The sequence below is a fragment of the Ovis canadensis genome, chromosome 12 (genome assembly GCF_042477335.2).
Source record: "Ovis canadensis isolate MfBH-ARS-UI-01 breed Bighorn chromosome 12, ARS-UI_OviCan_v2, whole genome shotgun sequence".
NCBI classification, from domain to species: domain Eukaryota; kingdom Metazoa; phylum Chordata; class Mammalia; order Artiodactyla; family Bovidae; genus Ovis; species Ovis canadensis.
The window spans coordinates 29,807,157-29,820,854 of NC_091256.1; the positions used below are offsets into that span (position 1 = coordinate 29,807,157).

General features: G+C 37.3%; 1 protein-coding gene across 1 annotated transcript in view; it reads right to left on the reverse strand.

Annotated features, from left to right (window-relative positions):
• USH2A (usherin) overlaps positions 1–13,698 on the reverse strand; it is a 939,490-nt gene that overhangs the window by 417,549 nt on the left and 508,243 nt on the right. Inside the window, exon 34 of the mRNA XM_069544562.1 lies at positions 11,000–11,147. Within this exon, the coding sequence (XP_069400663.1) occupies positions 11,000–11,147 (148 nt within the window). The remainder of the gene's footprint in view (positions 1–10,999; positions 11,148–13,698) is intronic.

The window sequence follows — 13,698 nt, forward strand, 5'->3', positions numbered from 1 at the left end:
GGCACTCTCCTAAATGCTGTGGAGAACAAGTAAGCTGTAGACATAAAATTAGAGGGCAAAGTGGAAGGCTCTCCAGCTGGTGGCTGCCCTTTCAAGGAATTTCTCTCACTGCACATAGCCATTCTCTCATGACTACACATGTTTAAAACTTGGTCAGGGAGCTCACACTTTCCAAGTTTGTATTTCCTCCTCAATAAAATTAGGGCACCATTCCCTGCCTTGGTGGTCTGACTGACTGAACGTGAGAATCCAATGAGTGTGTATGAAAGTCCCTTAGGAATTAAGTGTTATGAATGCAAAGGCAAGAGTTTAGACCTGTTCCTCTCTTCCAGGGTGAGTTCAAGCCCAGTCTGTTACGAGAATCTCTCCTTAGACTGTCCCTCCTACTCCGCTCTATGTCACAAACTGCACATGTCTTGTAAAAACAAATAATCTGCACACCTCTCAAAAACACACTTGAGACAAATCTGTATTCCTTACCTGTATGCTGTCTGCCATCATCTAGCAATTTCTCTTTTTTTCCTATGTCTTATTTCATATTGAAATACAGCTGATTAACAATGTTGTGTGTCAGGTCTATAGAAAAGTCAGTTGCACTGATACATATACCACTTTTTTCCAGATTTTTTTTCCCACTTAGGTTATTATGTAGTAATGAAGAGTTCTTTGAGCTATACAGTAGGTCCCTATTAGTTATCTATTATTTTAAATATGTGTAGCAATGTGTACATGTCAATTACAGACTTCCAATTTACCCCCCAAATCTTCCCCCCCCCAGTAATCTTAAATTCATTCTATAAGCCTGTGAGTCTGTTTTGTAAATAAGTTCATTTGTATCATTTTTTGAAGATCCTGCATATAAGTGATATATGATATTTGTCTTTGTCTGACTTTCTTCACTTAGTATGATGATATTGAGTTTCACCCATGTTGTGGCAAATGGCATTGTTTCATTCTTTTAGTGGCTGAGTAATATTCTATTTATTATATATGTACCACATCTTTTTTATCCATTCATCCTACCACCTAGCAGTTTCTTAAATGTATTTGCTAACTCTTTATGTAATATCCCTCCTCTACCCTAGTCAAGCCCAGGAGTGCAGTGTGAAACAAACAGCTACTTACTAAAAGATATAAAATAATTTTTGGAAAAAATCTATTGGGCTTTGATTTTCGGTAATCCACTAGTGTAGTAATCTGTTGTCGTTTATTGGCTAACTCATGTCCAACTCTTTGCAACCCATGGACTGTAGCCCACCAGGATCCTCTGTCCATAGGACTTCCCAGGCAAGAATACTGGAGAAGGTTGCCATTTCCTTCTTCCGGGGAACTTCCTGACCCAGGGATCGAACCCATGTCTCCTGCTTGGAGGGATATTCTTTACCACAGAGTCACCATAGAAATCTGATTCGTTGGCAAATATTTATGGAGGAGGTACTTTGTGTCAGGCATGCTTGGAATACAGAAGTAATCAAAACAGTCCTGGCCCCTGCCTTCAGAAAACTTTCAATCTAAGTGAGAAGACAGACTAAAAGCATTATATGTATGTAAAGCTGATTAACAAGAAAACCAGAAGGAAACATGGGGGGTGAGGCAGGGAAGGCAGATACTAACCTAGTCCAGGTATGCTAGGAGATAAGGCTTATTTGAGACACTGATCTTTGAACTTGCACTTGAAGCAACTTCTTCAAGAAGAAAACTTTCATAAACCATTATTTAATTAGTTATAATACAGATTTCATAATAATACATTGAAAGCTTTCAATGAGATACAAGTGGATTGCTATTTAAAAATGAAATATCACAGGAGTATTAGATAAACAACCTGCATCTAGAACTTTCAAGCACGGCTGTCCTTATTTACTTTAAAAATGTCTACTGTGCCAAAACAAAGTGCAACAAGATAGAATGTATTTGATTACTTATTTACTTTTGTCAGCCTCAGAATAAGGGAAAGCTTTTACATTTATCCCACACCTAGTTCCCCCACCCCACTGCCAAATTCTGTGTGTGAAGAGTGGATTAAATGAGATTCAGGCACCAGTCAGGATCTCAGTAGAAATCTGATGACAACTAAAATGGACGATTGAGAAAAGTTTAGTGCAGGCATTACTTACAGAGATGTGGGTAGAGTTAAAGAAAGGCAGCAAGTGATGATAATGCATCCCCAGGTAGTAACTGTTTGCAGGGTAAAGGATGAGAACAGACTCAGGAAGCTGCAAAAGCACTGGAGTGACAGGAAAGGGCCACTGGATAAGAGCTGTAGCCTTTGGTGGAGGAAGGCCACCCTGGAGCCCAGAGCCTGGTAGAAAGCTCTGACACTCTTCTCCTCTGATTCTTTCATCTCTTGCTGTTGCTGCCCAGGGACAACCAAAAGGAAGAGAGAGAGAGAGGAAGTCCACCGATGCTGTGAGTAAAGGTCAGTCTAGTAGGATGCAGGTCTGAGTGGAGGAAAGTACAGGAAGTATTTAAAGAAGTCAAAGAAAAATGTGCAACGTAAAAATATTAAGGGAAATTATTATGTTGCATTGTATCATATTTTTGTGCTTTTTTTCTTATTTTCTTGTGCTAATAATCAGTAAGATAGCTATGAGAAGATAAAAATATTATGTTGTGAGGTACAGTATATCAGGTTATTTAATGCAGTTCTACAAATTCAGTTCTTCTATGGATAATCCACAAAATGGATACTTAATTCCCACTGGCTCACTATCATAAGCAGTTTGAAGTTTATCACCTTTCTCTTTCCATAATGGTAGAATTTTTAAGGTGTTTAATTTTCACAGGGAAGCTGAATCATAATTGTCCATAAAGCACATCCACTGGGATATATATCTTTGTGCCTCTTCATCAGGTTATGTCAAATTGTATTTCCTAAGGTGCCCAATAGGTTGTCATATATAACCAAGGAAATTCAATACAAGTACAATATGATGTAAATTTAATACAAGGTATCTCTGTGTACACTGAAGAATTCTGTTTACTGTAAGAATTAAACAACAATGCTTTAGTGTGTCATAAAAATAACATGCATAGTGAATATAGATGCTCCAAACATATTTGTTTGTTTTTTTCCAGCTCAGTGTAGCAATGTGAATATCAACTGAGGTTTCCCCCCAAGGTCCGGATGATGATTGAATGTGGCAGATATTTCCCTGTGTGAATACTTGATCCTTCAATTAAAAAGGAAAAGAGAGAACAGCTTTCACAATGTGGAAGAGTGCCTTATTGCCGGTATGCTCTCCTAAAAATGGAATCAACGGAATCTGAAAAAAGACTGTGCTTGGGAAATTCTACCTGACAAACTGATGGGAGGTGTTTCATAAAAGTTACACAAGGTTTGCTCAAAACTGTCAAGCCATTTTCCTAAGTGATTCACCAAATTCTATAATCCGTTTCTTCTATGAACTATCAGCATTTGCAGGAAAGAAAATAGATTCATATTCAGGCTATTTAAACTTAGTTCAAAATTAAACATTAAAAACAGTTAACCCTTAAAACCAGACAAAAATCAGGACGGAGATCTTAGAAATGTAGACCCTTGGCTCTGAGAATGAGATACGCAACCAGGAAGAGTATCTTAGAAAAATCCTGTATATATTTTCACATGGCTACATGGAATCCTACATTATGAGCATTTCTACACAAAAAGCAGAAGCAGAAAGGTTTGATGAATAAAATCACCTATTTTTGAGTCATTCACACTTTGTTTTATATTACATTCCTAATCAACTAGCTATCTTGCCTAGAGTAATTAAGTTGCTTGATATTTATAAATTTGAGTTTCTGCATCTGAATGTTGTACCTATTTCATGGGCTAGTTATGAAAGTGAAAGTATCTGGCACATAGTTATAAATTGTAGCTATTACTATTATTAGTATTAGCAGAAAATCAAATACATCTTTCTCTGCATGGGTAGAGCACTTAATTAGCACTTACCCATACACCTTCATGTATATACATTTAAAATTTTATTTCTCTATATCCTTTCCTAAGGTGAAGGACAGCATATACGGTTAATTGGTATGCATATTACCCATCCCTATAGGTGATGTATATTAACATATGCTCAAAAACCTGAACTAAATATTCTTTCAATAATGTTCTATTGTCTTCATGGTATTATGCATAAATAAGCCTGCAAAAATAATCAACTTCTTAAAATTTTTCTATTTTTATTGTAATTATTGCCACTTCCCTGATACATATCTGTGTATAAACTCTCACAAAGGTGGGTCAGTATAAAAGGCTGAACTAGGAAAATGTTTCCATAGGCTCCTCAAGCATTGTTCCCTTTCTCAAGGAGACCCCGGGACCCTTGTCTAATGTGTGCTCAGATCTCATGCCCATTCTGTCTGTAGCAGATCATGATGGCAGTGGCAATATGATAATGCAGCCTCCTACACTGGCATGTAAAGCAGACCCAGCGTAGTGTGCTGTCTGTCTCTTTTCAGCACATCTAAGAATCGCCAGGCGGAAGAATTCATATGCCAGATGCCTGGGTCTCTAATATATATTTTGAGTCTTCAGCAGGCCATGATGGAGAAGCGTTTCCACTCTTTGAAACCGCCTCACCTATATTACGTAATTATAAGATGCGTTGTCAATACGTATTTACGTGTACTGCATGTGTATGCTGGTGCTTCTCACATCAACACAATTACTATTTTAATAATGTCCTTTGGATCAGGAAACATGAATCCATCCAATAGCTATTTAATATCCATCTCCTCCTTGATTGGCATCCTGCCAAACCTGGAGACTAGAACAGCAAACAAGGTAAATAGAATCCATGCCCTCATGTGGGTCACAGTCTAACAGGGTAACTATTTTACATAAATTTACATAGGTCAAGACAATAGAGTTACAAGAAATTCTAAGTATTAATAAAGGACAAGAATTTAATTTTTATACTTTTAGTATTTAAAAAATACATACATTCTAATCAGTTTAAAATGTTACCAAATATGCTAGACATGGGCTTCTCTGGTGGCCCAGTGGTAAAGAATCCAACTGCCAATGCAAGAAACGTAGGTTTGATCCCCGGGTTGGGAAGATGCCCTGGAGAAGGAAATAGCACCTCACTCAAGTAGTCTTGCTTAGAAAATCCCACGGACAGAGGAGCCTGGCAGGCTACAGTCCACAGGGTCACAAAAGAGTTGGACATGACAGACACTCAGCTACAACAACATTATGCTAGACAACGAGGAATACGTTTGGTAGAGGCGGATATCCATGCTGATTTTCGCAAAGTAGACCTCAAGTGGGAGGAATAAACATATTTCCAGACTCTATGACTGAAGCTTCTTCTGAAGGAGATAAAGCTCACGAGAATTTGGAAGCTCTCAAAAGCATAATTCTAATCATGCAATGGTAATCTACACAATACAAGTCACACATTTCTTAGACAGTAACCCTTTTTGCTACATTTCATTGCAGGCTAATGGTATGACAAAGAGAGAATCAAGATCCTACAGAATAAACGGTTCTTATCCACCTCAGACCAAAGAGTAGCTCTTTTCAGAGGTTTTAAAATCCTGCCTGTAGTCGCAGCCTACAAAGAACACCTCTGCCAGAGGGAGTGTGGACACAAAGGGCTACGAGTAAAGAAAAGGAGCTAGAGTGTCACACCACCATTTTGTATGTGAAGCAAGTCACCAGAATTAAGCAGGACACATTTGAAGGAAGCAGAGCCTTAGGTGTGAATCAAGTGATAATGACCAAGTACTTAGAGAGTGGACTTGGCAGTCTAAAGCAATGAATACTAAGCAGCATTCTTTATGATAGCAAAATTATGGAAACTTAAATGTCTATCAATAAAAGATGGGTCATATAAGCTGTGGTTTCATTCAGAGGGATTCTACTCTGCCTTTCAAAAGAATGAAGCTGAGCTACACTTAACTGTTATGGAAAGATGCTTCTACCATACTAGGTAAGAAAAGGAAGCTGCACAACAAGACAAATAGTATGAACTTACGGTTGTTTAACAATTTTGTGCATATTTCTGTATGTGACTAGTAAAAGTTTGTTGATTGGCTTAAACTAACACAGCCCTTAATCTTGATTTTTTTTTCTGGTATATTCAAAGTTTAATTGCATTCTATTCTATCCTCCTTACATTTTAAAAAATTTTTGTTGAGAAAACAGATTATGAAATTTACCATCTTAAGCATTTAAATGGACAGTATAGTAGTATTAATATTAATTGCAGACACCTTGTTGGGCAAGATCTCTAGAACTTTCTCATCTTATAAAACTGAAACCTTATGTTCACTGAACAGCAACTCTTTATTCCCCTGCCTGCCAACTCCCAACCCCTGGTATCCACACTCTTTGTATTTGACTACTTTAGATACTGCATATATATGAAGTCATGTCATATCTCTCTTTACGCGACAGGTTTTACTCAGCATAATGTTCTCAAGCTTCATCCATGTTGTAACATGTGATAATCTCCTCCTTTTTTAAAGGTGGAATAATATTCCATTGCAAACATATGCAAGATTTTATTTATTCATTCATTTGTCCATGAACATTTGGGTTCCCTCCATCGCTTGACTATTGTGAATAACTCTGCAATGAACATAGGTGCACAAATATCTCTTCAAGATCCTGTTTTCACTTTTTTTGGCTAAATACTCAGAAATGGGATTGCTATATCATATAATAATTCTATTCTTAATATTTTGAAGATTTTTCCATACTGGTTCACATAACAGCTGCATCAATCTGCATTCCCAGCAATAATGAACAAGGTTTCTAATTTCTCTTCATCCTTGTCAGCACTTGTTATTTTCTGTGTGTTTTTTTTTTTTTAACAGTGATAATCAACATATTTTTAATGGAGCACTGATTATATGTCAGGCACCATTCTGACACAAGAGCAGCTGGGATAGCAAAAACAAAAGATGCCAGAACAAGAAGAATTCTCTCAGAATACGGAGCATGTCCTGAAGCAAAGAGCAAACTTCCCAGCACAAGCTGTGGAGCAGGACCCGGCTGTGGAGAAAAGAAGAGAATGGAACCAAATAAAGCGAAAGGCCGTTCTCCTAAGCCCCAGGAATGGATTTCCCCAGGCTTTAATGAGCAGGAGCTGATTGTTTAAATCAGAATCAGTTATAAAGCAGAGAGTCTGTTTCCTAAGCCATGCTGGCTAAAGGTTACCAATTGCTTGATGGGTAAAAACTGGATATATATATAACATCTTTAAACTTTTCATATTTTGTCATTATTGTTATTCAGTTCTCAATCATGTCAACTCTTTGTGACCCCGTAGAGTGCAGCAGGCCAGGTTTTCCTGTCCTTCACTATCTCTCTGACTCAATTCATGTCCACTGAGTTGGTGATGCCATCCAACCATCTCATCCTCTGTTGCCCCCTTCTCTTCCTGCCCTCAGTCTTTCCCAGCCCTCAAAATATATATATTTTGTCACATATAGGTATGCATTTAGAAATATTTCTTATTACAGAAAGTCAGTTTACTGTTTCTCAACATTTGTTTCTCATGTTTATAAAGTCCTAATAAAATAATCTGTGTAGGTATGTGACTGACCAATAAAGTCAAGATTTTGGAGCCTAGCGTGTGCAAAATCAGACGATCAGTACCCGTTACACAATATGACAGTCTAAATGTGTATATAAGCCTGGATGTGCCTCAACTTTTGACTGTGCCATAGGCATGTGGGACCCTAGTTCCCTAACCAAGAATTGAATCCATGTTTCCTGAAGTGGAATCATGGCGACTTAACCGCTGGACCACCAGGGAAGTCCCCAGCACTAACCCAGCATTTTGAAGATAACAAGTCAATGGGGTATTTATGATTATTCACATCTTTGGTTGGAGCACTAGAATCCACTCCTCCAGCCAGTGTTCCCCAGATGGTTCTAATAATCAGACAGGTTTGAGAAAATCATTTGAAAAGGTATCTTTAGTAACGTAAGTTTGAAACCTATTTTCCAATTGTATTACTCTTCTGCAGCATATTCAGAAATGAGAACGCAGCCATAATGCAGCTATATTTTAATATGGACCTAGTTCCACTATGTTTGCACTAGGCATGCTTGTGAAGTTGCTCAGTCGCGTCCGACTCTCTGCAACCCCATGGACTGTAGCCTACCAGGCTCCTCCATCCATGGGATTTTCCAAGCAAGAATACTGGTGTGGGTTGCCATTTCCTTCTCCAGAGGATTTTGCTGACCCTGGGATCGAACCCCAGTCTCCTACATTGCGGGCAGATGCTTTACCATCTCAACTACCAGGGAAGGCATGCTTGAGAAGAAAAAAATGTAAAATTCTTAATTCAAATGCAGAATCCAAATTCTATAAAGACCAACCCTAGTCCCAGACTCCACACAGCTAAAAAAAATATATTTTGGGAACACATACATTTCAAACAAATACATTTCAGGAACTGACCTGTAACTACTTCTACCTTCTCTGAGAGTCAAAACTCTACAGTATATATGCCATTGATTAAATGAAATTTTCACAAGAAGCAACTAAATGAAATAAGTATTATTAGGTCCCAACAGAAAGTACTCCATCGTGCTAGGCTTCACGAAGGAAAAAAGAAATAAATGATTTCTCATCCGTATCATCATCTGTTAGGCTTCCCTGAAGGCTCAGCAGTAAAGAGTCTACCTGCAATGCAGGAGACAAGAGATGTGGGTTTGATCCCTGGGTCATGAGGATCGCCTGGAGTAGAAAATGGCAACCCCTCCTTCTTATCCTATGGACAGAGGAGCCTGGGAGGCTACAGTCCATAAGGGTTGGAAAGAGTCAGACACAAGTGGGTGAGCACACAGTACACGCATCATCCAGTAAGGGTGTTGGACATGTACTCAGATAAATTTGATCCAAGGACGAATGAGGTATGTGTCATGATGAAGGCAAGGGAGGAGGTTATATGGTCAAGAAAAGATGCGAAGCTTGATTTACATTCAAGAAAGGGTGGAATGAATTCATAAAATAGGAGGCCTATATTTAGCCCCAAGGAGTGAGTTAGGTTTCTCCAGATAAAGATAGAGAGATGGTTGGGATTTTTAACTCCAATTTTATAATCCAAGGAAACTGGGCTTCATGAATTTAGTAAATTTTCTAAAGTTACCCAGTTACTTCTCATCAGAGATAACATCTGACTCTAGGCCTATCTGACATCATACCAAAGATTTTCAACCCTACACCAAGCTGTAGGTATCCCAGGCAGCTAAAATGGAAAGCATGCTACAAGGCTGTACCAATGCAGGCTGAGTAACAAGTTGGGGGTGATCTGACTAAAGAATCTGGACTCTATTCTTTGGGTGTTTAGGGGGATGTGTAGGAGCTTTGAAAACTGATGAAGTGACAAGATGTTCTCTAACCATCAGATTATCTTTCTCTAGACAATGGACAATTAAAATAAAACACTGGAAAATTTGAGGAGAGTGGGGAGATAAGCAGTGGAGAGAAGAAATTTTTTTTAAATGAAAACTATTACTAAAAAAATCTAACCATTACCCCATAATAAAAGCTCTGAAAACTCTGATGTGATGAAACAAAAGTCTTTAGAATGAGCAAACATGTTAGCACCATTCTTCTAAATCTCACAAATCCTTATTGTTCAATGAATATATTTTAAAGTTGCTTGTAAATATATAAAACATAATACACAAAAATTCTTTGAAATGTAGAAAGTATTCTCTAGTCAACCTAGGAGTCTAGGTTCAATGATAGTTGCAACACAGATTAGGATGAAGGGAAGTGTCTGTACAGTTTAGTTCAGTTCAGTCTTTCAGTTGTGTTCGACTCTTTAATACTATACAAATCATATAATAGCATTCAAGAGCAATCCAGTTGGGGTAAATCATTAACATTTTCATTGCCGTCTATGGACTGGAATTCTTTGTGGAGCACAAAGCATGATAAGATTAACCGTTTAAGTATCAAACAGATACTCTTTTTTTTGTTAGGAAATTTGTAATGGTATAGGGATAACTTCAAGAGTAGAGATAATCACTCACTCTAATTATTAGAGCTCTCTCCATTACCTCAAATATATCTCGTGCATTTGCCAAAAGTTTAATTAAAATGAGATGACTGGAATAATTAATATCATAGTAAACATAAGACAAACTAATACAACTGTAACTCTTTTTCTTTCTGGCTACACTAAAAGAAGCCATTTCAATTTTCAGTAATGAGTTACTTAAAACAGTTTCTATGATATTAAAAGTCTTCTTGATATTTATCATAAAGAGGAGCAAAATTTGACGTTATGTAAGCTTGTCCAGTGTGGAAAAATAACACTATGCTGGCTGTAAATTAAAGATATTTCCAAAAAATTAATAAAGCAATTTCCATCCCAAGTTATTACAAATTCTTTCAATAAGATTTTATTTTAGCACACTTTAACTGGCTGATCTAATTCTCTAAACTATGCAAAGGCAGATATATATCACTTAGAAATATATACAATCCATTTCAAGTCAAACAAGAATAAATGTATATATACTTAATGTATGCATTGTTCAAAAACCTCATGCTGAAATATTTATAAATAACATATTAAAAATACAGAGTTCCAAGTGGTCTCTTTTAAGATAAACTTATTAAAGCAAGAGCATTTTGAAATACAAGATGTGCATGAACTTTCTACCTCCCTACTTCTCCAAGAAAGAAGTAATGACTGTCAGAAACAGAAAGTCATTGAAAATATAATGTCACTCTCACAAGGGTGTTCTTCGGGAATCCTGGTTTGTTCTCTTCACCTCTCCTGGAACATAGGAAACCATAAGATGCAGTACATAAGAACTATCAAAAGGGAGCACTTTTGAGCCACCAAAACTGCATGTGAGCCTAAAAACCACAATCTTCCAACTACAGACAATGATACTATCTCAGGTATTTTATGTGCTAAAATGATCATTAAAAATTAAGCACCACATATAAGCTGCCATTTAGAATATTAATTTACCTTTGCTAATCATCTTTTTAACTTGAGGCTAAAAGAGTTCACTTACCATTCGGATACTCAGGCTCAGTCCAGGAGATGTTAAAGGAGTGAGAGGAGTCGGGGTTCACTCTGGGAGCCGGCACGCCTTCAGGGGTCCTCTCCTCAGTCAGGGCCTGGCTGGCCTTACTTACTGTGCACCCACCCCCTGTGCAAGCCTGGACAGAGAGGCAAAAAAAGCATATATCACTCTGGGGCCCCAAAGTTTAGATGGGCATTGAAGAGAGACAGTTCATTATAAGAGTTTCAGACCCTTTGAAATAATGCTCTCTCTGTCCCCTACCCCCAAATAAATTTGTTTCAGTGCTGAGGTGTAACATTTAATTACTTTGCTTTTTAGGACAAGAGATAGCCACCTCCTAAAACTAAATAATACCCCAGAGTATAAGAATGTATGAATTATATTTCAAGTTAGAATCTAGGGATGGGGCATATATTGAATAGTCATGATGAAATTATCCTCACAGAAATCTTCCTAGAATGACTCAAACGAATACATATCCATGAGAAAAATAGGAGAGAATGAATGCTACTTCAAGATAAAAAACATGATTTCTACAAAAAAAAAAAAAAAGATACACAGAAAACATGCGAAGTGCTCAGATGCTCAGTTGTGTTCAACTCTTTGCAATCCCATGGGCTGCAGCCCGCCAGGCTCCTCTGTCCATGAGATTCTCCTGTCAAAAATACTGGAGTGGGTTGCCATTTCCTCCTCCAGGAGATTTTCCTGACCCAGGAATTTAACCCACGTCTCTTATGTCTTCTGCATTGGTAGGCAGATTCTTTACCACTAGTTGCTGCTTGGGAAGCCCCAGTAGCGTGAAGAATATGTTTAAAGTACGACACAATGTGAAATCAAATAAAACAATATTTCTCATAAACTTGCAATGAAGCAGTTGTTGAATGACCGTTTAGTGGCTTAAAGGGTGAAGTCATTAACGGATGTGTCAGAGGAACTGAGCTTCATCACATGGCTAACAAACTTAAACTGACCACAGAACCCCTCAGCTCCCTAATAAAGGAGGAATAGTAATGCTAGAAATGGAATCACGGATGTTAAGATATTCAGAAACTTCTGTGTGCATTTTCATTGTAAACTGCCAATAATTCCAAATAAATGATTCAGTCTATTAGGAAAATATCATCCCTCATAACTTATTGGATAAGCCTTTCTCCAGAACACAGAGTTTTTCCAGCCTCTATCTGCTAGTAAATGTTAGCCATTATGTCTTTCCATAACAGCTATTTGAAAACTAAAGTTTTTTCCAGTACCTTTAAAGTCACAACTGTAATTATACAAACAAACATAAAAATCTTTCAAAAAGCACTAAATTTCATCAAGAGCAGTAAGAAAATGAAGCAAAATCCTGGGACAAAATATAAAGCAGGCAGTTATTCATTTTCATTGAAGGTTGCTATGACTAATACTAAAAAATGAAACACTGGGCTTGGATCTGGCTATTCAGTTAGATATAGAAGGGATACTTAAAGCAGTTGGTATTTTTTCCTAAAGACAGAAGAAAGCTGACTGACTTTTGAAGGTATTTTCTTATATTGAAATGTACTACTTATAAAATGCTGCAAATAGTTGCAAATTCTTCACTAAAAGTGTTAGTGACAGTAAGTGGTCAGTAGACATGGAGATCAATTTCACTTATTGTAAGAAGACAACAGGAACCCATGTCTTGAGTATAATTTCTCAGCATAAGCAAGTTTCAGAGGAGCTAAACTGTGGCCTGGGTATGAAACTGCATTAAGATTGGGGACCTAATTAACCTCTGTGGGTTTCCTCTAATGCTCAGCTGTGGGATGTGCATACCTATGTAAGAGGTAAACCATACTCCTCCAGAGAACAGAATCTTTGCAAATAAAGAGAAGTCAATTGAGCTTGTGATTCAAAACTCTAGGACATGTCACTGTTTGCCCAAGAAGAAACTACCTGAACATTAAAACAGGAAAATTAAGACAAAATATTTCCAGTGTGCTAAAAGTCGACCAGAAAACATAGTAGAAAAAGAGGCATTGTGAGACAGTTATTGAAGGAAAATCATCAAAGGAACATCCTTTTCAGTGCATAGAAAGAGATAAATCCATCCACTTGGATCCTAGATTTTGTGGTTTTTTTGTTTTTCTTTTTTTTTCCTTAGTAGGGGAAGAATGTTGCAGCATGTTATTCTGAAACTCAACCCACACTGGGATTTATTTCTGATAGTCTATTTGTCACTATTATTTTTCTTATTCATGGCCTGAGAATTTCCCCCTGCCAACTCTTCCAAAGAAACACTGTATGTTCTATGTTTCATTTCATTGTGTGTGTATATATATATACTTAAAACAGAATGTGAATTAAAATCTACTTTGTTTTGAGAACTTTATGGGATAGAAAATTCTGGAATAAATGAGGATGTCCTCTGGTTTGGAAGGACTGTTTGTTGGGCTGTGTCATCAAAGACTCATAAACTAGCAACTTGATAAATTCTCTTAAGGATTCAAGGCATTTGGAGAGAATTTTTCTTGTAAACCAACTCAAATTTTCAAAGGGGCTGCTGCTAAAACAACAGAATTACCTGTAAAATATTATATTTTGTTCTTTTATTTCCCCACATCCCTTTTGCATGCATTTAGAGGGCCAGGTGAGTAGGGTATCTTTGTTCCTTCACAGAGAAATAAATATTCTTAAAGTTTCTTTTGGTTGGTCTAATCTAACTG